The 27,794-nt window shown below is 49.1% G+C and overlaps 1 protein-coding gene across 3 annotated transcripts in view; it reads left to right on the top strand.

The window, feature by feature from the left end:
* Positions 1-27,433, top strand: part of PRKX (protein kinase cAMP-dependent X-linked catalytic subunit) — a 59,988-nt gene extending 32,555 nt beyond the window's left edge. For 2 of the 3 annotated variants that reach the window (XM_070366385.1, XM_070366387.1), the window contains exons 3-9: positions 1,797-2,060; positions 10,187-10,306; positions 15,350-15,445; positions 17,248-17,305; positions 19,166-19,243; positions 21,092-21,240; positions 22,241-27,433. In XM_070366385.1, coding sequence (XP_070222486.1) covers positions 1,797-2,060; positions 10,187-10,306; positions 15,350-15,445; positions 17,248-17,305; positions 19,166-19,243; positions 21,092-21,217 — 742 coding nt within the window. In that variant the 3' untranslated portion in view covers positions 21,218-21,240; positions 22,241-27,433. The remainder of the gene's footprint in view (positions 1-1,796; positions 2,061-10,186; positions 10,307-15,349; positions 15,446-17,247; positions 17,306-19,165; positions 19,244-21,091; positions 21,241-22,240) is intronic. The other variant, XM_070366386.1, reaches the window with a different exon arrangement.
* The last annotated feature ends 361 nt before the right edge of the window (positions 27,434-27,794 follow it).

Raw genomic sequence — 27,794 nt, 5'->3', positions numbered from 1 at the left:
ACATTCATTTGAACATCAGAACCGTATGTTGTTTTTTCTTTTTGAAAGGCTTTCCTTGGATATAGAAAAGTTTTTCGTCTCTGCAGCCCGTCTTTTTTCTTTTTTTAATTTGGCCACCTTGTGCAGCTTGTGGGATCTTAGTTCTCACAGCAGGCATCAAACCCACGCCCTCAGCAACTGAAAGCGCAGGGTCCTCACCGCTGGACCACCAGGGAATTCCCTCATCTTTTTGTTATTGCATAAAGTTATACTTCCCTGGGAACTTCCCTGTTGCTCACACGGCAAAGAATCTGCTTGCAGTGCAGGAGACCTGGGTTTGATCCCTGGGCTGGGAAGATCTCCTGGAGGAGGGCATGGCAACCCACTCCAGTATTCTTGCCTGGAGAATCCCATGGACAGAGGAGCCTGGCGGGCTACAGTCCATGGGGTCGCAAAGAGTCAGACACGATTGAGCAAGTATGCACATGTACTTTCCAGATCACTGCACTTGATTTCTTCTTTCTGATTTCCCTTCCAGTTACGTTTTGGTTCATTGCACGCGATCTCCTCCAGTGCTTTGTGTATATATTGGTAACAGTTTACTATATAGGCAGACGTCAGAGAGAGCGGATTCAGTGGCGGAGCACCTCAGTAAAGCAGAGAGTGTCATAAAGCAAGTCACAAGAGGCTTTTGGTTTCCCAGTGCGTATGAAAGTTTTGTTTAGGGGACTTTATCATTCTTTTTTAGATTCTGCGTATAAGTAACATCATACAGTATTTCTGTGATTCTGTCTGGCTTCACTTAGTATGACCATCTCTTTCTTATGGGTATCTTTTCAGGGCCGTATCTTATACAATTGTGTTTATTCCAATAGATGGAGAAGGGAATGGCAAACCACTCCAGTACTATTGCCTGGAAAATCCCATGGACGGAGGAGCCTGGCAGGCTACAGTCCATGGGGTTGCAAAGAGTCAGACACATCTGAGCGGCTTCACTTTTCATGACGTGTGTATGTAGACACACATACGTGTCTCTGACCATGTGTGTCGTTCAGCTGGTCAGTCGTGTCCAGTGCTTTGTGCACCCAGGGACTGCAGCGCCTGGTTTTCTCATGACTGAGGGCCTTGTGCTGGCTGTTGAATCTACCAGTGTGTTCTTTTCTTCTCTCTCTTTCTCCAACGCCTTTCTCACCTCTGCTTAGAGTCTGTCACCCTCCTATGTAATGAAGACAGCACTTGCAGAACCAAGGAAGTTGTTTAGTTGCTCAGTCGTGTCCGACTCTTTGCGACCCCATGGACTGCAGCACACCAGGCTTCCCTGTCCTTCAGCAACTCCCGGAGCTTACTCAAACTCATGTCCATTGAGTCCATGATGCCATCCGACCATCTCATCCTCTGTCGCCCCCTTCTCCTCCTGCCCTCAATCTTTCGCAGCATCAGGGTCTTTTCCGTTGAGTCAGCTCTTCGCATCAGGTGGCCAGAGTATTGGAGCTTCAGCTTCAGCATCAGTCCTTCCAATGAATATTCAGGACTGATCTCCTTTAGGATGGACTGGTTGGGTTTCCTTGCAGTCCAAGGGAGTCTCAAGAGTCTTCTTCAGCACCACAGTTGGAAAGCATCAATTCTCAGACTCTCAGCCTTCTGTCTGGTCCAGCTCTCACATCCACACGTGACTGCTGGCCCGCCCCTATAGATGTTTCTTCGCATGACCTGTTTGTGTACCATGAACTCAGTCTTCTCCCCACCTCAGCGTCTGTCCGTCCAGCCGAGGCACAGCGCTCAGTCTCACTGTGATCCACCCCCCTTCCCTGGTGCAGGTTCTGGACGGGCCATGACGACCGCTTCCTGTACATGCTGATGGAGTTCGTGCCGGGCGGTGAGCTCTTCAGCTACCTGCGGAACCGTGGCCGTTTCTCGAGCAACACCGGGCTGTTCTACGCGGCCGAGATCGTCTGTGCCATCGAGTACCTGCACTCCCGGGACATCGTCTATAGGGACCTGAAGCCAGAGAACATCCTGCTGGACAGAGACGGCCATGTCAAGCTCACCGACTTCGGGTTCGCCAAGAAGCTGGTGGACAAGTGAGTGACCGCTGCTCTCCCCATGTTTCTCCTTTTCCTCTCCCTCTGCCTCTGGCAGCCTCCACTCCATCTTCTGTGCTGGTAGTTCCTTTCTGTTGAGATTCCGCATCTCAGAAGAAGTGATGGGTGGCTTCCCTGGTGGCTGAGACAGTAAAGAATCTGCCTATAATGTGGGAGACCTCGGTTCGATCCCTGGGTCAGGAAGATCCGCTGGAGAAGGGAAAGGCTACCCACTCTAGTATTCTTGTGCTTTCCTAGTGGCTCAGATAGTAAAGAATCCACCTGCAATGTGGGAGACCTGGGTTTGATCCCTGTATCAGGAAGACCCCATGGAGAAAGGAAAGGCTGCCCACTCCAGTATTCTTGGGTTTCCCTGGTGGCTCAGACAATAAAAAATCTGTCTCCAATGCGGGAGACCTGGGTCCGCAAGATCCCCTGGAGAAGGGAAATGCTACCCACTCCAGTGTTCTTGCCTGGTGAATTCCATGGACAGGGGAGCCTGGAGGGCTATAGTCCATGGGGTCACAAAGAGTTGCACACGACTGAGCACGCACACACAGCAATATACATGTAGATATACATGGGGTTTCCATGGTGGCTCCGTGGTAGAGATTCTGCCTGCCAAGCAGGAGACACAGGGTCGATCCATGAGTCGGGAAGATCCCCTGGAGAATGGAATGGCAACCTACTCTACTATGCTTGCCTGGAGAATCCCATGGACAGAGTAGCTTGGCAGACTACAATTCATGGCAGAGAGTTAGCCGTGACTGAGCAACTAACACTCTCCCTTATAACTGACATTGTGTAGCTTTTGTCTCTGTCTGACGGACTTCACGTCATGTGCCCGTCTGTAGGGGCATCCATGTTGCTGCAAATGGCATGCCTTCATTCTTTTTCATGGCTGAGTAATATTCCATCTCATCTGTACTCCATCTCCTTTATCCTTTCCTCTGCTGATGGACAGTGAGGTTGTCTCCAGTCCTTGGCTATTGTCTGTAATAAGGATGATGAACTTTTAAGAGGTACAGGTGTGTGATTTTGCCCCCACAAGCCCAGTACAATCTTACAGACAGCCCCAGGGCCCAGTCCTTCTGACACCGCCTGGGGTCACGAAGAGTCGGTCCCACCTTAGCACACAGAGGAGCATACAGTACCATATTTCCCAGGACAAAGATGTGTGTTCCCTTCCTCTGCACGATTTTACTAATTTAACTTTCTAACGTTGCTATCGAGAGCATTGCTGTCCAAAACAAATTCAGCACAGATCTGTATTATTTCACGTTTTTAACAAGCCTCGTTTCAAAAAGTCAAACCAGGCATAAATGATTGCATTCAGAACTTGATTTAATTTAGGATGTCCCAGATGGGACCATTTCAACATAGTGTCCATATCAGCGTTGACAGACTCTCCGTGAATATTTTTTGTCTGCACCACACGGCGTGTGGGATGTTGGTTCTCCAGTCAAGGATGGAACCTGCATGCTCCCTTGCTTCGGAAGCGTGGACTCTGAACCACTGGACCTCCAGGGAAGTCCTCCGTGAATCTTTGGTACTCAGGTTTTGAAATTCCAAACACCATTTCTCTTTTGTTGAGTCTTTAAGGAGGGAACTGATTTCCCATATGAAACACTAAATGTGTGTATATTGCCCGTGACGCTTGAAACAGTTGGAGAGAAAGCAGATTCACGTGCATTTTCAGTCCGTGCATTGAGTGTGGGTTGTTACATTTAAATTCAAATTAAAACGGGTTAGAATTTCACTCTGTGCAGTGAAAGGGCAACTGATGACTCCCGTATCAGAAGCTAGATCTGGAACACATGCCTGTGGTGTCCATTCCTGTGGCGAGCTGGGGTTTGTTCACGTGGGTACTGTTCCTCACGCTGCAGAAACATCTGTTTGTGGCAAACAATTGGGGAGCAGCTTTACATTCAAGGAAGTCAGTCCTCGAGGAAGTCAATCCTGAATAGTCATTGGAAATCAGTCCCGGGTATTCATTGGAAGGACTGATGCTGAAGCTGAAACTCCAATCCTTTGGCCACCTCATGCAAAGAGCTGACTCATTGGAAAAGACTCTGATGCTGGGAAGGATTGGGGGCAGGAGGAGAAGGGGACGACAGAGGATGAGATGGTTGGATGGCATCACCAACTCAATGGACATGAGTCTGAGTGAACTCCGGGAGTTAGCGATGGACAAGGGAGGCCTGGCGTGCTGCGATTCATGGGGTCGCAAAGAGTCGGACACGACTGAGCAGCTGAACTGAACTGACTTAACATTAAATAGTTCATGTCTGATGGCTTTTAGACAGGGGCCATCCTGGGATTACGTTCTCTGATGCGGTTAAAGTCAGTATCCTTTTCCCCTGTAGAATTTCATCACTTACATGGCTAAGAATAAAATGGGGTACTTTGTATCTTAGCTGGAAAAGAATCTGCCTGAGTGCAGGAGACCTGGGTTCTATCCCTGGATTGGGAAGATTCCCTGGAGAAGGGAAAGGCTCCCCACTCCAGTATTCTGGCCTGGAGCATTGCATGGACCGTATAGTCTGTGGGGTCACAAAGTGTTGGACACAACTGAGTGACTTTCAGTTTATGTAGAAAGACTGCTGCTGCTGCTGCTGCTGCTGCTAAGTCGCTTCAGTCGTGTCCGACTCTGTGCGACCCCATAGCCGGCGGCCCACCAGGCTCCGCTGTCCCAAAGAGTACAGGTAGCTTTAAACCTCGGTTTTAGTCGATGATAGCGGTGCTGCCACCTATTGGCAGTGTTGGGTATAAAGTCCACCCTTTTTAAAAAAAAAAATTGTTCTAAGCTGTACTGGGTCTTCATTGCTGTACTTAGGTGGCTCAGCTGGTAAAGAATCTGCCTGCAATGGAGGAGACCCCGGTTCAATTCCTGGGTCAGGAACCTCCCCTGGAGAAGGGAGAGGCTACCCACTCCAGTGTTGTTGGGCTTCCCTGGTGGCTCAGATGGTAAAGAATCTGCCTGCGATTTGGGAGACCTGGGTTCCATGTCTGGATCAGGCAGGTCCCCTGGAGGAGGGCGTGGAAACCCACTCCAGTGTTCTTTCCTGGAGAATCCCCATGGATAGAGGAGCCTGGCAGGCTATCGTCCATGGGGTCACAAAGAGTCAGAGACGACTGAGCGACTGAGCAGAGCACACAGGCTTTTCTGTAGTTGTGGCGAGCAGGGGGCCCCTCTCCGGCTGTGATCCGCGGGCTTCTCACTGCAGTGGCTTCTCCCGTTGCGGAGGACGGGCTCTAGAGCAGGCTCACTCACAGGGGCACGTGGGCTTTTCACTGCCCTGTGTAATGTGCAGTCTTCCTGGACCAGGGATGGGACCCAGGGGACAAAGCAAGGAAGCAGGGGTGATGAGAACCTGTGACCACCCCAGCGGTGGAGTCCCAATCTCTGAACTTCCAGGGGAGGCCAGCTTTTTGTTTTTTAATTAGTTAATTAATTTTGTAACAATGTATTTATTTATTTATTTTTGCTTATACCAGTCTGTTGCTCCCCACCCATCTCCCTGAACCCTCATGCATGCGTGCTCAGTCATGTAACCCCATGGGCTGCAGCCCGCCAGGCTCCTCTGTCTGTGGACTTTTCCAGCTAAGAATACTGGAGTGGGTGGCCTTTTCCTTCTCTGTGATTTTTTTTTTAATTGAAGGATAATTGCTTTACAGAATTTCATTGTTTTAAATTTATTTATTTTTAGTTGAAGGATAATGGCTCTCCAGTATCGTGTTGGTGTCTACCATACATCAACGTGAAAGTCGTCTTTTTTTTTTCCAAAGTCATTTTGTTTGGAAGCCTGATTGCAACAAACCATCAGTAAAATGCTTCACAGATTTGCTGGGTGATCAGTTTGCCCGACCAGCACCAGTTCCCAGCTGAGAAATCTGTGGTTCTGAGAGGTGAGACGGTCTGCCCGTGTTCCCACGGTTGCCAAGTGAGAGTGCTTTATGAGTTTCAGGTTAAGTTTATTTCCCTTACCAAGAGGCTCTGTTGGTGGCAGCGCCTCGGAGGGGCATGAGGAGTGAAGGCTTGGCTGTGTTGGTGGCAGCGCCTCGGAGGGGCGTGAGGAGTGAAGGCTTGCTGTGGGGACTGCTTGTCTGCGTAGGACTCCTGTTTGCCCGTTTCTAGAGGGTTGGATTGAGTGTGTCGTAGGCTGTGGTCACTCCTGTGTTCCTTGCGTTGCTCATCTCATCTGTGAAATGAGAGCTGTTCCTACCCTGTAGGGTGACAGGTAAGGATGGCTGGATCTGCTCATTGGAAAGTGTTTCCTAAAAACAGTCTGATCAAGTCGTGAATGTCGAGTAGAGAGTCAGTGCTTCTGAGTTTATCACGTCCACTCTCACGGCACCAACGTCATCTCCACAATGGTCAACTTCGCTTTCATCACCACTTCCAGCGTCATCGGCATCAGCACCATCATCACCATCAACATCACGGCCGTCATTATCGTCACCACCATCATTAACGTCATCACCATGCCTATATCATTATCAGCATTAACAGCACCACCATCATCAACATCACCATCATTTCAGTATCACCACCATCATATCATTATTACCATCAACATCACCACCATCGTTAACATCACCACCATCACCATAACATCGCCACCAACATCACCACCACCATTAACATCACCACCATCACCATATCATCATCACCACCACCATTAACATCACCACCACCATCACCACCAGCATCGTGATCACCCTCCTTTGCTGTGGACTGCATTTATGTTCCTCCAGAGTCCATGTCTTAAAGCTCTACCGCCCGTTGTGACTTTGTTTGGAGATAGTCTTGTTGCAAGGGAAATTAAGGTCAGGTGACGTCATGGCAGTGCGGTCTTAGAACTACAGGACATGTGACCCTGTGAGCCGTTTATTACCCTCCCCGGTTCTGGAAGTCCACAATCAGCCTGCTGGCTGACCTGAGTTCCTGATGACCGTCTCTTCCCGGCTCATTCTCACCATGTCCTCCTATGGTAAAGAGAAATCTCTGCCCGCCTCCCTCTTCTTACAGGGACACGAGTCACTGGGTTAGTCCCAGTCTTCTCTTGATTACATCTTGCAAGACCCTGTTCCAAGAAAGATCACATTCAGCCTTTTGTTAGGACTTTTGGGTGGAACCCAGCTGAACCCAATATGGATGCCATGGTGGGCACTTGGGAATATGAATGTACCACCAGCTGGACGTCTGTTTTACAGACCAACTTCTCTCTCCTACCCGCTGAAAGTGTTAGTTCCTCAGTCGTGTCCGACTCTTTGCAACCCCATGGACTGTAGCCCCGCCAGGCTCCTCTGTTCATGGGGATTCTCCAGGCAGGAATACTGGAGTGGGTTGCCATGCCCTCCTCCAGGGGATCTTCCTGACCCAGGGATTGAACCCGGGTCTTCCGCACTGCAGGCGGATTCTTCACTGTCTGAGCCACCCAGGAAGCCCCATGTCTTAGTGGAAATGATAACACTGAGAAAAGTAACACCGGTGGATATCCCCTTGCCTTCTCTCCATGAGCTGAGTGAGTGAAAAAGAGAACACCAGAGCACTGATAATTCACAGCCAGGACCAGCACTTTCCCACCAGCATCGATAGCTGTCTGTCTGTGTCTTTCCATATTTCCTGCAATCAGAAGCTTGTTTCTAACAATGTACGTCTCTGTGCCCAAGAGGATTAGGAAAATTTTTTAAGTATAAAGAGAATTCTCTTAAAAGAAGAAGACAACTGTTCCCGCTTTTCAGTAACTGTCTGCTACGAACGGGGGTGTACACAAGTCTGTTCAGCTCCCAGCTTTCAGTTTTCTTTGGGGATATTAAGTGAGGACTGACATTTCCGGGGCTTATGGAAATTCTGTTGCAACATTTCACGGAACTGCAGTTCCGCTTTGAGATGTAAAGTTTTAAGAAGGTTTGCTCTATTCTGAAGGTCTTTCTAGCAATTCATGCCTCTCTAGCTCCCAAGAAGCGTGGAGTCTTTTTGGAAAAAGCTTTTGCTTCAAAAAGATATGGAGAAGGACATGGCAACCCACTCCAGTGTTCTTGCCTGGAAAGGCCCATGGACAGAGGAACCTGGTGGCCTGCAGTCCGTGGGGTTACATGACTGAGCACGCGTGCCTGAGGTTGGAGGGAGATGGGTTGGTAGCAATAAACTGGTAGAGCTAAAAAAAGAAAAAGGTGTCAGGCTACCTGAGTCTTCTTGGAAAACTGCTAAGTCATACAGCCTTTGATGTGTGGGCCCCTCGCCTGAGGTTGCAGCCAGACAGACTCAACTTTCCACGCGTAAGCGGAGAAACCACCCCTGGCAAAGGGTATAGTTACCTGCTACCGCCTCCAGCTGGTCTGGACCTCACAGCTGAGGCCCAGGCTTCCAGCCGTATTCAGGCAACCTTGGATGTGCCCCCAGGCTGGACACCCAGCTCTGACGGGAATGGCCAGCAGAACTAAAGAATTTCGTGAGCCAAAGCAATAAGGTGGTGATAGTGGTTTTTTTTTAAATTGCCTGCTGCTGCAGCAGACTTAAGGGGAGACAGTTTCTCTGCTGGGTCCGTCTTTGCTGGTTGGATCTCCGGCTTTCAGCCTGATGTGCTGTGTTGTCGTTCACTCGCTCAGTCACGTTCGACTCTTTGCGACCCCATGGACTGCAGCACGCCAGGCCTCCCTGTCCATCACCAACCCCCAGAGCTTGCTCAAAGTCATGTCCATCGAGTCGGTGATGCCATCCAAGCATCTCATCCTCTGTCGCCCCCTTCTCCCGCCTTCAGTCTTTCCCAGCATCAGGGTCTTTTCCTGGCTGTCCTCTAGGTGGGGCCAAAAGCTAACTTTTTGCAGGTCTCAGCTCATCTGGGGGAGAAAATCCGTTCCAAAGTTGTCAGCCCTGTTTCTACCCCAGACATCCCAGAGCCCCTTAACCTCAAGAGTTTAAATGCCGCTGCTGACACTAACGTGTCAGTGGACCCACAAAAGCTCAGCACACACTTCAGACCTTTTGCAGAGACGGCAGAAAAGATGTTTCACTGATGTTTTGCTTTTCCTCTGGGAGAAGAGAACCAGTTCATTTATTTATAAAGCAGACATATGGGTTCCTGATAGTCGCTCCCAGGTACAGCGGGCTTCACGAGTCAGTGGCTTGAATCTGTTTTCATAATGTTTTATTGGAAAACAGGACTGTGGGGGTTTTGCTTCTGAGCAGCGAAGAGAAACACCAAGAACAACATACGGCCGTGATAACGGGACTGTTACTTCGAGTCTGTTTTGCTTAATTAGTGTTTATAAAAGGCAGCAGGGCTTCCCTGGTGGCTCAGACTGTAAAGAATCTAGCTGCCATGCAGGAGACTCAGGTTCGATCCCTGGGTCAGGAAGATCCCCTGGAGGAGGAAATGGCAACCTGCTCTGGTATTCTTACTTAGAGAATCTTCCTTGGAGAAGAATTACTCCAAGAATCCTTACTTGGAGAATCCCAGAGGAGCCTGGTGGGCCACAGTCCATGGGGTTGCAAAGAATTGGACGTGACTGAGTGACTTTCATCATTTCGTCATGATCATAAAAGGAAGAAACTCAGGGGAGACAAGGTTATTGTCTTTATGTATGGGGTAGGATAAAGACAAGGACCTGCTGTCCAGCACAGGGAACTCTGCTCAGTACTCTGTAATAAGCTTATGGTTCCCAGGGGGAAGGATGGGGGAAGGGATAGTTTGGGAGTTTGGGCTGGACATGGACACACTGCTGTGTTTAACATGGAGAACCAGCAAGGACCTGCTGGACAGCACAGGGACCTCTGCTCAGTGTCGCGTGGCAGCCTGGGTGGAGGCTTAGGGTTAGGGAGAATGGGTACATGTGTATGCGTGGCTGAGTCCTTCGGTGTCCTCCTGAAACCATCATAACATCGTTCGTCGGCTATATGCTAATACGGAGTAAAAGTTAAAAACCTTAAATTGAAAAAAAAGTGTCTATAAAAGGAGCAGCATCACAGAGGACAGCATCGCCGTGTTTATCTATGGGGTTGGGGTCTAAGGCTCCACGTAGATTAATTCAGTGATGTAGCCTCCCCGCTCCTGAGGTGCATGCATCGGCCAATGACAGCTGAGTTCTGTGGACCCCACCTCCTTCTTTTCTTCCCACAGGACGTGGACCCTCTGCGGGACCCCCGAGTACCTGGCCCCTGAGGTCATTCAGAGCAAGGGCCACGGCCGAGCGGTGGACTGGTGGGCACTTGGCATCCTGATATTCGAGATGCTCTCAGGGTGAGTACCGCTTCTGTGAGGAAGATGCCTGCAGCTCCCTGTCCTGTTCGCTTGCTCTGGGGTGCTCAGCCCCTAGGATTTGGTGCAGGGGGTCAGGGATGCACACGCTTGGAGTGGGGTCTCCCACAGTTCCCAGGGTGCGCAGCCCCCAGGATTTGGTGCGGGGGGTCGGGATGGACATGCTTGGAGTGGGGTCTCCAACAGTTCCCCAGGGTGCGCAGCCCCCAGGATTTGGTGCAGGGATTGTCAGGGGATGGACATACTTGGAGTGGAGTCTTCGAAAGTTTCCCACTGTGGGTGATGATGGTATGAACTGACCATTTGGCTTGCTTTCAAAAGAAGAAACAGCAGGAGCTTGGAGGACCAGCAGGGTGTGTCTCTTGAGATCTTTTGTCTCTGAGTGTCCCTGTCTGCCAAGAATATACGATTCATCACACACCGATCACTCCGGACTGATTCCCAGAACTGGGTGTATATGTTAGTGACTGAGTTGTGTCCAACTCTTTGCGACCCCGTGGACTGTAGCCTACCGGGCTTCTGTGTCCGTGGAGTTGTCCCAGACAAGAATACTGGAGTGGGTTGCCATGCCCTCCCCTAGGGGATTTTCCCGACCCAGGGGTGGAACCCAGTCTCCTGCATTGCAGGCAAATTCTTTGCCATCTGAGCCACCAGGGAACCCCGAGCTGGGTAGCGGGCATGTTGGATAAAGAAATGCTCTTTCGGACATTTGGAAGGAACAGCGCTACAGAAATGAAAGACTGCGTTCTTTCCTGAAAACCCCAGACGTGCCTGGGAATGTTTGGAATTCCATTTACCTCCCCGGTCCAGATTCCAGAGAGATGCACCCTGTATCAGCATGATTAACTACTCAAGTCTGGCATTTTCGTGAGGTGTTACTAGGAATTCCGTGCGGCGGTAAAGAATCTGTCTGCAATGCAGGAGCAGAAAGAGGCGGGTTTGGTCCCTGGGTCGGGAAGATTCCCCTGAAGAAGGGGAATGGCAGCCCACTCCAGTGTCCTCGCCTGGAGAATCCCACGGACAGGGGAGCCTGGCGGGCTACAGTCCACAGGGTCGCAGAAGAGTCGGATATGACTGAGCACGCACGCACACCAGGTTTCCCCACACTGGGCAGACAGCAAGCGTCCTCCCCGAAGCCGTCCGTGGACCCGCTGCTTCCTGGCCGTCCTGTGCTCACAGGGCTCTTCTGTTGGGTGCTGTGCTTGGCCGGCAGGCAGGGGAGGGGTGGCGGTGTCCGCCCAGGACTCCTCCCCACCCCCACCTGCCCCTCCCCCGTCCCCTTGCCCTTCTTCTGTTCTCTCTGTCTCTTTGCCCTCTGTAGTCAATCCCATAGACCAAAAAAAAAAAAATCCCTTCCCGTGCACCCCAGCCCAGGAACTCCCGGTCAGAAACACAAGACTGAAATGCATTCCCTACGGTATCAGAAATGCAAGATGTAAAAAGAAATGCAAGAAGTGTGCATGTTTCTGCGCCTGTGTTTGATCAGTGCTCCAAACATGTCCCAGCCACGGGTGGCTGTGTTCCTCCCTGAGCGTTTCTGAGCAGCAGAGGGTAGCATTGCCCGAGAATTGAATCCCGCTGCCCGTAAGACGTTTTGCTAGAATGGACTTCCTGTGTCTTCTGGTTTTTTTTTTGTCTGTATTATTACGGGGGGAAAAAATGTAATTTCACGGAATATAAGAATATGGAATAATGTAGCAGAGATAACGCTGCAATATAGTATACGATTGGAAGATATGTTGTTGGAAGATAATGGCATATTATTAGGACATATGGGGCTTCCCTGGTGGCTCAGACAGTAAAGAATCCGCTTGCAATGCAGGAGACCTGGGTTGGATCCCTGGGTCGGGAAGATCCCCTGGAGGATGGCATGCCGACCCACTCCAGTGTTCTTGCCTGGAGGATCCCATGGACAGAGCAGCCTGGCAGGTTGCAGTCCACCGGGTCAGAAAGCGTAGGACACGACTGAGCAGCTATGTTCTTTTACTGTGGGAACCTACATATTCTATAGTGTATTCAAATATACTACAATAGAAATTATTAAAATACAAGAGAGTAGAATTAGAATATAATATAGGATATATTAGAATGATTATTGCAGTTATTATGTAAAGATGATTATTAGAAGTCTATTATTTTAATACACTGTATCCCAGTGGTCAGACACGACTGAGCAACTGAACTGAACTGATCCTGGGAGTATCGTAATAGGATGTGTGCTATCTGTTTGCTAAGTATACCTTCAGTCGTGTCTGACTCTGCGACCCCGTGGACCGCAGCCTGCAAGGCTCCTCTGTCCACAGGATTCTCCAGGCAAGAATTCTGGAGTGGGTTGCCATGCCCTTCTGCAGGGGATCTTCCTGACCCAGGGTTCAAACCCGGGTCTTCTGCATTGACAGGCGGATTCTTTACCTTCTTAGCCACCAGGAACATTGAGGTAGGTCAAAGATGTCTATAAAAAAAGATCACGGATAGGTGATGGGGGGGAAAAATTGCAAAATTGGCATATATATGTATTTTGTGGCGGGTGGGCACGGGTTAGATACTCTGAGGCATGTGGGATCTTCCCGGGTCAGGGACTGAACCCGTGTCTCCTGCATTGGCAGGCGGATTGTCTACCACTGACCCACCGGGGGAGGCCCTGATGTGCATTTTTTAAAAAGAACACTTCTTTGGCTGAGTTGGGGGTTGGTTGTCGGTTGTAGCCTGCCAGCTCTTTCACGGCGGCCTGAAGACAGTCTGGTTATGTAGCTTGGACTCCGTGGATCCAGCACATCGGGCTCACTTGCTCCAGGGTCTTAGTTCCTCGACCAGAGATGGAACTGGCGCCGTCCGTGTTGTAAGGCAGATTCTCAACCACTGGACCGCCATAAAAGTTCCCGGCCATGCATTTTCTAAGATGACATTCTTGAGCTGGCCTTCGTGGGGCAGTACAGGTGATCCCTTCTGTCTACAGCTCACCATGGCTGATGTCAAGGTGCAAGTCGTGCCCACGTGCATGAACGGCACTCACTACCTGTTTTATTAAGACCGTCGCCATATTGTCAAGTAGTTATCCTCCAGTTCAGATGCCCAGTGGTATCCGACACTTTGTGACCCCATGGTGCAGCACACCAGGCTTCCCTGTCCATCACCGACTCCTGGAGCTTGCTCAAACTCATGCCCATCAAGTCGGTGATGCCATCCAACCATCTCATCCTCTGTCGTCCCCTTCTCCTCCTGCCCTCAATCTTTCCCAGCATCAGGGTCTGTTCCAGTGAGTCAGTTCTTCGCATCAGGTGGCCAAAGGATTGGACTTTCAGCTTCAGCATCAGTCCTTCCAATTATTCAGGGCTGATCTCCTTTAGAATGGACTGGCTGGATCTCCTTGCAATCCAAGGGACTCTCAAGAGTCTTCTCCAACCCCACAGTTCAAAAGCATCAGCGCTCAGCTTTCTTTATAGTCCAACTCTCACATCCATACATGACTACTGGAAAAACCATAGCCTTGACTAGATGGACCTTTGTTGGCAAAGTAATGCCTCTGCTTTTTAACATGCTGTCTAGGTTGGTCATCCTTCAGTTAAATTAGTCAAATAAAGAAAAAAAAAAAAAAAGGCTTAGAAGGAGGGAGGCTTCCCTGGAAGTCCAGTGGTTAAGACTCTGAGCTTCCACTGAGAGCAATGTGCCTTCTGTCCCTGGTCAGGGAAGGAATACCCCATATCCTGTTCCATGCGGCCAATAAATAAATTATTCGAAGGTTTCCATTGAATTAAAGATAGACACTTGAAGATAACTTTCAAATCTGGGCGGGCTTCCCTATTGGTCAGTTGGTAAAGAATCCGTCTGCAGTGAGGGAGACCTGGGTTTGATGCCTGGGTTGGGAAGATTCCCCTAGAGAAGGGAAAGGCTACCCACGCCAGTATTCTTGGCCTGGGGAATCCCGTGGACTGTATATATAGCGGACTGTATATATAGTCCATGGGGTGGCAAAGAGTCGGACACGACTGAGCGGCTAACACAGACGTGAGATCCGGGCGCCGTCTTTGGCCGCTTTCCGCACTCCGACGTCTCGGATGCGCGTTCCGTCTGGTTTTTCTCTCGGGCTCCGTCTGTGAGCGCTGCCTCGTGATGACTTTTTTCCGCTCGTTAAAGCCACTGCTGGCATACCTTTCCCGTGACGGCGGCGTCTCACGCCAGCTTCCTCGGGGCTCCGTATGCCGTGTTCTCCGGGAGCCCGTGGAGGAATGTATGACGCGTTTTCTCCCGGGCCCGTTTCTGAATGGAAACCGTCCCGCGCGTAACCTCATTCACAGCCACCGCCCAAAGCAGGGATACGAACCCCCGGCTGCTGTTGGAACTGGCTTCTGGCTCAGGGGCGGAGGGCCGACTCGGGGGTTTATTCACTCCAAGGCGTTCACACTCGCCGATGGCTGGGCGTCTCTTGGCCGCGGCAGATTCGCGATCCAAGGAAGCTGGTTACTCTAGAAGTTCAGCTGGCCAGGTTAGTTGTAGTTCTGAGACCATAATGGGCTTCTCAGGTGCTCTCAGGGGTAAAGAACTTGCCAGCCAAGATAGGAGACGCAGGTTGGATCCCGGGGTTTGGAAAGATTCCCCTGGAGGAGGAAATGGCAACCCACTCCGGTATTCGGGCCTTGGAGGATCCCATGGACAGAGGAGCCTGGTGGGGCTACAGTCCATGGGGTCACAAAGACTCGGACACGACTCAGAGACTAGACAACACACAAGTGGCTGTGTGTTGTCTAGCTAGTCACATAGCCTCGTGGTCATGGCCTTTTCTAGACTTGCCCGTCCTCTGTAGTGGGGACAAAGTGCTTGATGCTTGGCTTCTTGGAACCGTGCTTGCATAGCTGGTCCTGAGTCATCCGTGACTCCAGGGTGAGAGGAGAAAGCGCACTCCGCAAAATAAAATTCTCTTCTGCCCATGGCAGGCGGAAGGAAGCCATCCTTATAAAGCCTGGGGGTGGTTTTTTTTTTCCCCCCCACACTGGCCACTAAAAATAGACGTGTTTATCTTTCTAACAGGTTTCCTCCGTTTTTCGATGACAACGCCTTTGGCATCTATCAGAAGATTCTTGCTGGCAAGATAGACTTCCCCAGACACCTGGAGTTCAGTGTCAAGTAAGTCAGCTGTCTTCTCTGGTCATCGGAGGTGTTTATTTCTAAAGCCCGTGGCAAACCCCCAAGTGCAGGCGTCCTGCCCAGCTGGGTCCCATCCTGGTTTGTTCCTCTGAGCTGAGCTGATGCTCTTTGGCTGGGTCATCTTGTCCCCTCAAAAAGGGGAAAGCTTTTCATGACTCTGCTGGGATGACACTTCACCTCTTTGTGACTTGCAGCCGTATTTTACATCTTTTGAGATAGTGGTGTATTTATCATCAGTGAATAAAGGCTGTTTGTGATCATATTGAATAAGGAAGCAGCTTTGTTATTCGAGAAGAAGGCCCTTGTTCTTCCCAGCTAGTTTGGTGGGTGGTGTGGGCATCGATGACTTTGCATGCTAAGTCGCTGCAATTGTGTCTGACTCTCGGCGACCCCATGGACTGTAGCCCGCCAGGCTCCTCTGTCCGTGGGATTCTCCAGGCGAGAATACTGGAGTGGGTTGCCATGCCCTCCTCCAGGGGGTCTTCCCAACCCAGGGATCAAACCAGGGTCTCCTGCATCTCCTGCGTTGGCAAGCAGATTCTATACTGCTGAGCCACTGGGGAAGCCCTTGTATAATGTGTAAGTACTGTGAGCGATTATGTTACTTAAATAAAATTTTTAAGTGGGAAATAAAAGGAAATGATTTCTTGAAACACGCTTTGATGCAATTGTGTCGAGTCCTCCTCTGCTGTGTGAATGCAGGCTTCTCTATCTTTCTGTGTTGTGATTTTTTTATTGTTGTTCAGTCACTCAGTCATGTCTGACTCTTTGCGACCCCATGGACTGCAACATGCCAGGCTTCCCTGTCCATCACCATCTCCCAGAGCTTACTTAAACTCACGTGCATCGAGTCAGTGATGCCATCCAACCATCTCATCCTCTGTCGTCCCCTTCTCCTCCCACCTTCAATCTTTCCCAGCATCGGGGTCTTTTCTAATGAGTCAGTTCTTTGCATCAGGTGGTCAAAGTCTTGGAGCTTCAGCGTCCGTCCTTCTGATGAATATTCAGGGTTGATGTCCAGTGAGTCAGTATTCTGATACCGTCTGCTATTTAGAAGGGAAATCTCAGTGACCCAGCACACACAAAAATACTTGCCTTGCTTCTGGGAAGGCAAGGAGTCCAGACAAGAATCCCACAGATAAGCAGACCCACCGGGCAAAGCGTGATGACTGATTTTGATAGAATCACACGTAGTGTAGTTGGCTGGGGTTGGCCTGGCTGGTGTATTTGAAATGAAGGTCAGACATCCCCAGGGCAGACAGGGTTTCTCCTGCTCATGTTCAAAGGCTGTTCATCTCTACGATGATCTGACCAACCTCTGCGCCTTAGCTGGGTTGCAACTCTGCATCGCGTAAATTGTTTAGGTTATTTAGAAACAGATAATGGTGAGAAAGGGCCTTCCCAGGTGAAGCTAGTTGTGAAGAACCTGCCTGCCAATTCAGGAGACATAAGACACACAGGTTCCATCTTTGGGTCGGGGAAGATTCCCCCGGAGGAGGGCAACCCACTCCAGTATTCTTGCCTGGAGAATCCTATGGACGGAGGAGCCCGGCGGGCTGCAGTCCATGGGGTCGAAGAGAGTCAGACAGGACTGGAGTGACTTAGCACTCAAAAGTGGTGAGAAAGGCTAGAAGACGCTTAGCCATCGTGAAGACTGAACCACGGGGCGGGTGTCCTTGTCGCGTGGTGTGGGTTTTATTGCTGTTGACCTGCTGTGTTTGCGTGGGTCCATATCAACATGTCTGGTTTCTGTCTCCTTGCCCCACCCCCGGCCCAAACAGAGACCTCATCAGGAAACTGCTTGTTACCGACAGAACAAGGAGACTGGGAAATATGAAGGTGAGTGTTTGTATCCCTGTGTGTGGAACGGTAGCAGCTTCCCACGTGAGGTTCGTGGTAAAAAGCCCGCCCGCCAGTGCAGGGGACATAAGAGACTGGAGTTCGATCCCTGGGTCGGGAAGATCCCCTGCAGGAGGGCATGGCAACCCGCTCCAGTGTTCTTGGGCTTCCCTGGTGGCTCAGCTGGTAAAGAATCCGCCTGCAATGTGGGAGACCTCAATTCAGTTGCTGGGTTGGGAAGATCCCCTGGAGAAGGGAAAGGCAACCCACTCCAGTGTTCTTGCCTGGAGAATCCCCCTGGACAGAGGAGCCTGGAGGGCTACAGTCCACAGGGGTTGCAAAGAGTCGGGCACGACTGAGTGTCTCAGCACGTATTAAGTGGTACTCACTTTAAATACCTCTCATCTGACTTCAGACGTGTCAACAATGGCAGAACAGTCTTACCGTTTCATTGGCCAAACTTCAGATTTGATTCACCCAGAATCGAGTCTCCTCGTCTCTCCAAAGAAGTCAGTGACTCAGCAGCAATCTATAAGTTAACTAATCGTCGCTTTCTTTATTTACTTACATATTTTTTTTTGTTTCTGAATATTTTTAAAAATTTTCATTGATAGATAATTGCTTTACGATATTATGTTGGTTTCTGCCACGAATCAGCCCGAATCCACCATAGGGATACCCATGTCCCCTCCCCCTGAACCTCCCTCTCGTCATTCACACGCCATGCAGTTTACTCCTTTGAATCCGACAGTTGGGTGGCTTGCGATATGTTTGCAAAATGATGAACTCGTCACCACAGTTTTACAGACCAGGTTCGTTCCTTCCAAAAGAACCAGTAACCTGTAGCTACCACTTCTGTGAAGTTTCCGACTTCCCTGGCGGTCCAGTGCTTAACAGGCCAGGCTTCCACTGCAGGCGACGCGGTTCTTACCCCGGCTTGGGGAATTAAAATCCCACTCGCTGCAAAGTCTTTAAAAAAAAGCAAAACCCACCTCTCAAGTGTGACATCCTCGAGTTGCATCGTAGTCACGTGACTTAATCTCTGGCCCAAAGTGAGCAAATGACATCATTTTGTGAACCTCCTTTTATACGTTTGTAAAGTGGCTCAGGTGGTAAAGCTTCCTGCCTGCAATGCAGGAGACCCGGGTTCTATCCCTAGGTTGGGCAGACCCCCTGGAGAAGGAAATGGCAACCCACTCCAGTATTCTTGCCTGGACAATCCCCATGGACAGAAGAGCCTGGCGGGGCTACAGTCCATAGGGTCGCAAAGAGTTGGGCATGACTGAGCGACTAACACACTCACACACACACACAATGAGCAAAGCTTCAGCTGCAGGAAATTGGCAAGGTGAAAATACCGCTTTATGTGGGGAGGGCCTGAACCATAATCACCCTTTGGTCTTTGTGGTCCAGAGCAGGATATGCGTGAACAGCATATTGTTGCTATTAGGTCACTGAGTCGTGTCCGACCCTCTGCAACCCCATGGAGTATAGGCCACCAGGCTCCTCTGTCCATGGGATTCTCCAGGCAGGAACACTGGAGTGGGTTGCCATGCCCTCCTGCAGGGGATCTTCCCGACCCAGGGATGGAACCCACGTGTCCTGCCTGGGCAGGCAGGTTCTTTTACCCCTGAGCCACCAGGGAAGCCTGAACACCACGACTGCATTTCTTCCTATAATGAGCAAAAGCATATAATGATGCTCACATGCCTTCCTTGGTGGTTTGTCCGGGGACAAAGGCTCGAGTCAGAGCGAATCACTGTTTCTCTCTGTGTGGAATCATCCAGAGCTTTTCTGGGCTACGCACTTTCCTGTCCTGCCGGCCTTCTCTGCGCTGACGACGGCTGTTCCTTTTTGCAGAACGGAGCCGAGGACGTCAAACAGCACCGATGGTTCCGGGTCGTGGACTGGGGCGCGGTCCCCGAAAGGAAGCTGAAGGTACGGCCGTTCGTCCAGTCTGGCGGCTCGCACCCGGGGCAGCCTCAAGCTCTCCTGAACACAGACGCGGGCTCTGAGTCTGTGGCTCGGTTCCTTAGGATGAGTACCTAATGAAGTGATTCAGACACAGACGCGGGCTCTGAGTCTGTGGCTTGGTTCCTTAGGATGAGTACCTAATGAAGTGATTCAGATCGTGAATAAGTGAAGTTCACAGTGTTGAGAGGGAAGACCTGAGCTGAAGAGTTGGGCTTCCCCGGTGGCTCAGTTGGTAAAGAGACCTGCGATACAGGCACCCCGGTTCGATCCCTGGGTCAGGAAGATTCCCCTGGAGAAGGGACTGGTTAACCACTCCAGTGTTCTCGCCTGGAGAATCCCATGGACAGAGGAGCCTGGCATGCTGCAGTCCATGGTGTGGCAAAGAGTCTTCAAGAACATCTATACCTTAATTGAAAAATTACAAAACAAAACATACCAATGTCAGTGGTTACATCAAAGATCAGTGGTCCCAGATCAACCCAACAAGTATAATCATAAAGTTTGAAATGTGAGAATTATCAGAAGGTGACACAGAGCAAGAAGTGTGGCGGTGTCGTTGGAGGCAGGATGCAGATAGATTTGCTCGATGTATAGTTTCTGCAAAGCTTCAGCTTGCAAAAAACACCGTATGTACAAAGTGTAATTAAATGTTCAGTTCAGTTCAGTCGCTCAGTCGTGTCTGACTCTTCGCGACCCCACGAATCGCAGCATGCCAGGCCTCCCTGTCCATCACCAACTCCTGGAGTTCACTCAGACTCACATCCATCGATGTGATGTGACCATCCAGCCATCTCATCCTCTGTCATCCCCTTCTCCTCCTGCCCCCAATCCCTCCCAGCTTCAGGGTCTTTTCCAATGAGTCAACTCTTTGCATGAGGTGGCCAAAGTACTGGAGTTTCCGCTTCAGCATCATTCCTTCCAAAGAAATCCCAGGGCTGATCTCCTTCAGAATGGACTGGTTGAGGCATGCCTAAATGGAACGACTTCCTGGGTCAGACTTGCTCCGTGCAGGGTTTCTGCAAAACTTTGATTACATAAAAAACAACAAAAAAAGGGTATGTACGGTGTGTGCGCTTAAGTCACTGAGTCGTCGTGTCCGACTCTTTGCAGTCCCATGGATGCAGCCCACCAGGCTCCTCTGTCCATGGGGATTCTCCAGGCGAGAATACTGGGGTGAGTTGCCATGCTGTCCTCCAGGGGATCTTCCCAACCTAGGGATGGAACCCAGGTCTCCTGCATTGCAGGCAGATTCTTTACAGTGTGAGCCACCAGGGAATCCCAAGAACACTAGAGTGGATAACCTATGCTTTCTCCACGGGTTCTTCCCAACCCAGGAATGGAACTGGATTGCAGGCGGATTCTTTACCAACTGAGCTATAAACTGCAATAAAACTAGGCGTGCCTGAATGTAACAATTTCCTGGTGCAGACTTGCTGCCTGCAACGTTTCTGCAAAGCTTTGATTTATAAACAAACCAAAACAAAACATAGTTATCTGAATAGTGTAACAAAACTAGGCGTACCTGAATGTAATAACTTCCTGATACAGACTTGCTCCATCCAAGGTTTCTGCAAAGCTTTGATTAAAAAAAAAAAAGAGAACAAATACAGTGTTAAAAGTGTGATAAAACTGGGCTTGCCTGAATGTAACAACTTCCTGGTGCAGACTGGCAAGGTTTCTGCAAAGCTTTGATTTATTAAAAAAACACAGTATCTGCAAATTGCGGGAAAGCTGAAGCGTGGCTGAAGGTAAGATTACTGGTGAACACTGTTCCTCTGTAACCACGGCGCTGTATCTCTGCTGATTCCTCAGCCCCCAATTATCCCCAAGCTGTGCAGTGAGGACGATACCTCCAACTTCGAAGCCTATCCTGAGAACGACTGGACTTCTGCCCCGCCGGTGTCACAGAAAGAGCTGGATGTCTTCAAGAATTTCTGAGCTCGGGACTCCCCGCCTGGAAGGTATATCTTTATTTTATGTATTGATTTTTGACATATCAAGGCACCCTTTATTTCATGCATTCGTGATATCACTTGAAAGTATACGAAAGTGAAAGTGTTAGTCGCTGCGTCGTGTCTGACTCTGTGTGACCCGTGGACTGTAGCCCTCCAGGCTCCTCTGTGCATGGGATTCTCCAGGCGAGAATACTGGAGTGGGTTGCCATGCCCTTCGCCAGGGGAACCTTCCCAACCCAGGGAATGGAACCTGGGTCTCCTGCATTGGCAGGCGGGTTCCTTACCATCTGAGTCACCCGGCAAGCCGTGTATCAGTTGAATTCTGTTTATTTTTAAGTTTCTTATATGTATATATATTTTTTCATATACGTGTATTTCTTCTTTTTCAAATTCTTTTCCCATATCGGCTATAAGAGAGTAGAGAGCAGGGTTCCCTGTGCTGTACGGTGGGTCCTTGTGGATTGAACTGTTTTCCAAAACAGAAGCAGAGTTAGATTGCGGGTCTGGACCCTGCAGTTTTTTCTTCATCGTAAAATGTTTTGTCTGATGGTGAGGTCCTATGGCAGAGTACCAGGAAACGGGGACCCACTCTTGCTTCTGGGCTGAGTCTCTTTTCAAATTGTGGACGAGGTTGGGCTAGTTCTATGGAACATGGAGAACCCACCACCTTTTAAATGAATCTTTCAATGTACTTTATGCGGCATTCTCGCTCCACAGAATTCAGGCTTGTGGGTCTTTGCAATAAGGGTGTGAAAGGAATCTTTGGCTTCTTTTTTGCTGCGGTTGTTTTTGTTACTGTTAAGATGACAAATGGTGCCCAGGTGTTTTGAAAACTTAACAAAACCCAGACTTCCCTGCAGTCCCGTGGGTAAGAGTCCATGCTTCCAATGACGCAGGTTCAATCCTTACTTGGGGAACTAAGATCTCGTGTGCCACACAGCGCAAGCAAAAGATAAAAAAGAATAAACATTTAGAAAAGTAACCGAATCCTCTGTTTTATTTCAAGCCAGACACAGGGTGATCTGAGCCTGCCTGGGATACACAGTGGCCCCCACGCCGACCCGAGGAGGCAACTGTCTTCTTCTTGGAGTAAGGATGCTTCTGCGTGTGTATACACCTGGATGTGTGTAAAGAGACTGCAGAGCTGTTGACCTTCGTGGCCCTGGAATTATTTAATCTACTGGAAATCGGCTGCACAGTAGGACACTTTGAACATTCGTTTGGTTGCAGGTTTTCTTCTTTCTAGCCTTGTGTGTTCCTACTGGAATATCTTGGGTTTTTTTTTTTTTTTTTCCCTCATAGACTTGACTTTTTAAGTTTAATCTCAACTTGTTCAGATATAACCACAAATGGTGTGTGTGTCTGTACGTTTGCTCGTGTCTGTGTATAAAAAAAAGGCGGTATGCTTGGAGCACAGAAATTGTGATGTACATGTTCCTACTTTCCAGAGATTATATTTATGTTTCAGATTTTTCTTTTCTTTTTTTTTTTTATGAATCTGTTCTCTTGCTGGACAACATTTTAAAAGTTATGATATATGCATTTTTTATCATCTTCTATGCATTTTATGGGTATATCCTACGACAGTCTGTATGCAGGATTTTTAATGCTTTGTGTCTGGTAGCCTGAGGTCTTGAAACCAGAAGGCAAAGGAAGGAGATGTGAGTTTGAATTTTAGTCCAAGACTAGCCGCTCACCGCAAATGCTTTTCTCAAGGTATTTTGTCTGTGGCATTAAAAAAAATTTCAGACTCTGTAGGGAGATGGCTAGCTATTCATATTCCAGGTTCAATCCCTAGACCAAAATTGCATCTCCCAATACAGAAGAGTCTTTTTTCAGCATTGGCTCGAGGAACTTAACGCACATGATTTTCTTTTCCCCTTTGGTTTTGGGAAAAGCAAGGAACGGAAGGGGCACGATGGAACCGTTTGAACCCTCCTTGTTTCTGCTTGGTTTTATTTCTCTTCAGCAGTGTTCGCTATGCTTCTGGTTTCACAGACCTGCCGGGCCTGTGCCGGACAAGCCTGGGCTGAGCTTTGCTTTCCCTTTGGGTCCGAGGGTTGGGTGAGGACTGTGAACCCTGTCGATCACGAAAGCCAGGTGTCGAGCGTGTGGCCGTGCGCAAGTGTTGCTGTTGAAGTTTGCATCTTCCCAGAAGCAGGACGTGGTCAGAGGTGCTGGGCATCCTCCTTCACTGCCTTCTTTACCCTCTTTCCCTTCTGCTTTCTGATTCTAACCTTTGCTGTGGGAAAAAAGCTAAACGGGACTCAGCTGGAAAGGCAAGAGTGGCTCAAACCCGTTGTGTAAAATCCAGTCGTAGGGTCCAACCATGCCCTTGCCCGGCGCAGGTCTGTGCATTTAAGCAGTCGGTTCTAGAGCCTTCAGTGGCTGCAGGGGATCAGTCAGTAGACCTCCCAGGCCCCTCCCTCCCCCCAAGCCCTTCATCGTCCCTTTTCCAGCCCAGAAAGGTTCAGCTCCTTGGACCTCAGGGCTCCAGGCAGTGTGTCCTCGGGATATGTTGCTAGAAAGGCTTGGGTGCGCCCTCAGCTTTCAACTCTTCTCAGGTCTCTGCAACTCAGGTATTCTTGGGTCACCTGGTGAGTTCTTTGCTGCCGACACTGTTTCCTTCCTGTGCTGGGCCAGAAAAGTGTGTCTTTCCCAGCTTTTGCTTCCCCCGCTTCTGCAGGCACATCTAGGGGTGTGGAGAGCTGATGTTTGGGAAAAGTATCCGTTTTTTTTTTTTTTTTTAAACGTAGCACAAATGTCAAAGGACATACATGTATTTATCACATTTGACCATTTGCACCCTGAAGAATGGTTACTTTTGAACTGTGGTGTTGGAGAAGACTCTTGAGAGTCCCTTGGACTGCAAGGAGATCCAACCAGTCCATTCTAAAGGAGATCCAACCAGTCCAATCTAAAGGATTTCCTAGGTGTTCATTGGAAGGACTGATGCTGAAGGTGAAGCTCCAATCCTTTGGCCACCTGATGTGAAGAGCGGACTCATTGGAAAAGACCCTGATGCTGGGAAAGATTGAAGGCGGGAGGAGAAGGGGACGACAGAGGATGAAATGGTTGGATGGCATCACCGACTCAATGGATATGAGTTTGAGCAAGCTCTGAGAGTTGGTGATGGACAGGGAGGCCTGGCGTGCTGCAGTCTGTGGGTCACAGAAAGACACAACTGAGCAGCTGAACAACAACAGCAACTCCTGGATCAGAAGACAAGGGCTGTGTGTGCTTGAAGGAGATGTGAAGAAAAATGACACCTATAAAAGCTTCGAGCTGAAGGCACTAAATCACCCCCTTCTCATAAATGACCTCATCTTCAAAGAGCGGTCCATTCCGTAGGTGAGAGTGAGTCCAGGATTAACTAAAACGGACCTTACAATGGGCAGCTCATTAAAAATTTACTTTCAAAGGGTGCACTTGGATAAACGTTCCCAGAGAACTGTTATTTTGAGTCTGTAACTTTTCAATCACCACATGCTCTTTGGATTAAACGGTGAGCCAACTGGGACTAAAGTTTTATCATGCCGTTTCTGAACTGTTACATCACTGAATGTTAGAAGGTTAAATGAGCAGCGCGAACCTGCGCAGAGATACAGCCTCCACGGGGAAACGCATTCAGTCCTGTGTCCTCTGACTATAAAAATAAATGAGTATTCTTTGGAGCCTTATGCTTGAGAAAACACGAAATAAATGAAACACCTTTCTTGAACACAATACAAAAAATTGTAAATACACATGTTGATCCTGATGCATATTTTTTTGGCTTCGTTCTTCCTCTCTAGTAATTTATGAGATGAAAACAGCACAAGGACGCACATGTGTTGCCTTAATTTTGAAGACGTATGCAGGGAAAACAAAGGTTCAAATACCACGGATGGCTCGCTTCTTTATAAAAGCATGGTCGTTGACCATCAGCCATGCAAAGCACATTGTGAAGGAAGAGGAATTCCAACACTGCCAGGCGGGCTTTACCTCACGTTTCACACCCCTGCCACCCATTTAGTTATTGAACGCATTATGTGCTGGTGGCTGGGCCGTAGATTAAATGGTCTGACGTCATGCAGTGCTGGGCGCGATCAAAATGAGTCTTGCACACATGGATGGCTCACCGCATGCAACCAGAAAAGCGTTCACTGCCTGGAGGCATTCTGTGTTGTTCGAGTCTCGGATCCAAAGTACTCAGAGTGTGCAAGGTCTAGAAGACAGTTCACGGCCGCCGTGACAACATTCCGAACCGGAAAAGGAGAGATCTGTTTTTTGTTTGCTGCCGTTTGACAAGTCGGCAATATCTCCTTAAGTGACAATACTCTAAAAAGTCTCGGGACTCCCCCACCACCCCCCGCCCTGGTGGCCTAGTGGTTAAGACTTCACCTTCAAGAGTTGGTGGGGAGGTGATGTGAGTTTAACCCCTGGTTGGCGGAGCTGAGATGCCACAAACCTTACTATCAGAAAGCCAAAAATACGAAACAGAAGCAATGTCACAAATTCAGTAAAGACTTTAAAAATGGTCCTTATTCCACCCACCTCCCCCAAAAATATCTTGTAAAGTCTTTAGGAAATGCATTGATTTCAAGAGGTGGATCGGGGTGAGTCTTGTTTTCCTCAGGGAAGAATAAAGCCAGCCTGGTTTGAGAGCCATCTGTAAAACTCTCAAGGAGATAAAATGCTAGCCGGTCATAACGGCATATTGTTTATGGTCGTGGCCGTTGGGATATCCTGCTCAGCAGACCTGTATCATTGGCCAGCAATGGGAAGAAAAAAAAAAAAAAAACCCATGATTTCTGCTGTCGATTTGTCAAAATACGCAAAGGAAAAAACCCCGATAACCGGCACGCACGTCACACCATCATGATACTTTAAAACTCCTCCCATTCTTGCTCCTCGGGCAGGTCTGACATCACCTGTTTTTCACCATCTCCGGCGACGTTTGGTTTCCTTCTCTGCATCTGCATTTGAGGACCGGCCTGCCACCCATCCGAGTCACCGGCAGCCCCACGCAGTTGAGTCGTTCGACTTGCGTTCGCCGTTTCTGCCTACGACCCACGTTGCCTCTCGATGGGAAACCACTGTTAGCTGTGAGATTTGGCTCCATCCTGTTCATGCAGGACCCCGACGCCCTGCTCTGCAGGCACCGAGGGCCACCCCACCTGGGTGAACCCTGCAGACTGCACTCACTCCCCGTCGTAACAACAGAATCCTCGCTGTAGCTTCAGGTGCTGGAAAGATTGGAAATTTTTCTCTTTGTCCCCAGTCCTCTGATTTTGCATCACAAATTGACAGCATCGTGCAAGTCTCTTGATCGCTCCCAGTGGAGATTTGAAGTGAGGTGCCCGTGTTCTTTTTTTTTCCGGTGGTCCATCTGCCTGGCGTGTGTTCTAAACCTCCTGAAACATCTTGTACGCTGTACCCTTTCTTATCTGTTTCTGACTAATCGGTTTAACTCGCGTGGGCATTGCTGACTCACCAAGAACAAAGAGAAAAAGCACGTGTACGATTGTCTTAATTAATATATTTGAGTCTGTGTGTGTGTGTGTGTCTGTGTCTTGGTGGAGGTCGAGTGGTGGGCCGATGCTTCCACCAAGCATCATGTTTTCATACCGAGCTTGTTCCTGCTGACCCCGTGTGGTCACCACCACACGCAATCCTTGATAATCAAAAAGGAAATATTCTGGAACCGTTCCCTCTAAGTTATTGTGTCTGGAGACCTTCTGTGTTGATATTCTCTTTGCTGTTCCATGGTGGACTCCTGTGTTATTTAAATAAAACTCACGGCACGTGTGGTGTTGTGCAACTGGGATCAGAAGCATTTCTGCTCACCAGCCGCCTTTCCTGGCTCCCTGAGATGCTTTCTCCGGCTCTACAGGGCGGTCGGAAATTCCTTCTTTCTCAAGGGATGAAGCATCCAGGGCTGGTGTGCCACCTTCCTGCTCGAGTCATACTGGGAGCCCAGCCCTGATCGTCTCAGCTTCTCGTGGTTTAAAAAAGAAAGAAAAATAAAAAAGCCTGTTTCTACACCTCTCCATTCCTTGCACAATGAAAAATCACTGTGATTTGTGTATGTATGTGTGTGTATACATATATACAGACACACACACACCCTGGGAAGATTTTACTGCTGTCTAATTTATGGAATGATACCATTGATTCCAGGTTTGTTTAATAAAACTTTGTATCTTTTAAGATAAAAGTCTGACTCTGGTTTGTTTCTTTGGTCATGGGAAAAGCTATAGCTTCTCTGGTTTCATCTAGCCCCCAGTGGCAATCTTTCTTTAAAAATTTTTATGTTTTGCTGAGATGTAAGTGACCACAAAATTATCTTTGTTTCTGGTTTACAACGTACGTCATTCTACATGTGTATATAAAGCAAAACAGAGAAACAAAAAAGATTCTAGTACATCTTGGTAGCATCCATCCCCTTACACAGTTACAAAATGTTTTTCTTGTGCTGAGATCTTTCACCTTCTACTGCTTTAAAACAAGCTGGAGGTATATGATACAGCACTGTATTTTCTTCTGCAGAGGGCCAGATGGCCAGTAATTTTGGCATT

The sequence above is a fragment of the Bos mutus genome, chromosome X, assembly GCF_027580195.1.
Source record: "Bos mutus isolate GX-2022 chromosome X, NWIPB_WYAK_1.1, whole genome shotgun sequence".
NCBI lineage: Eukaryota > Metazoa > Chordata > Mammalia > Artiodactyla > Bovidae > Bos > Bos mutus.
The sequence above is the reverse complement of the archived record's forward strand: the minus strand, read 5'-3'. Positions and strand labels throughout refer to the sequence as shown.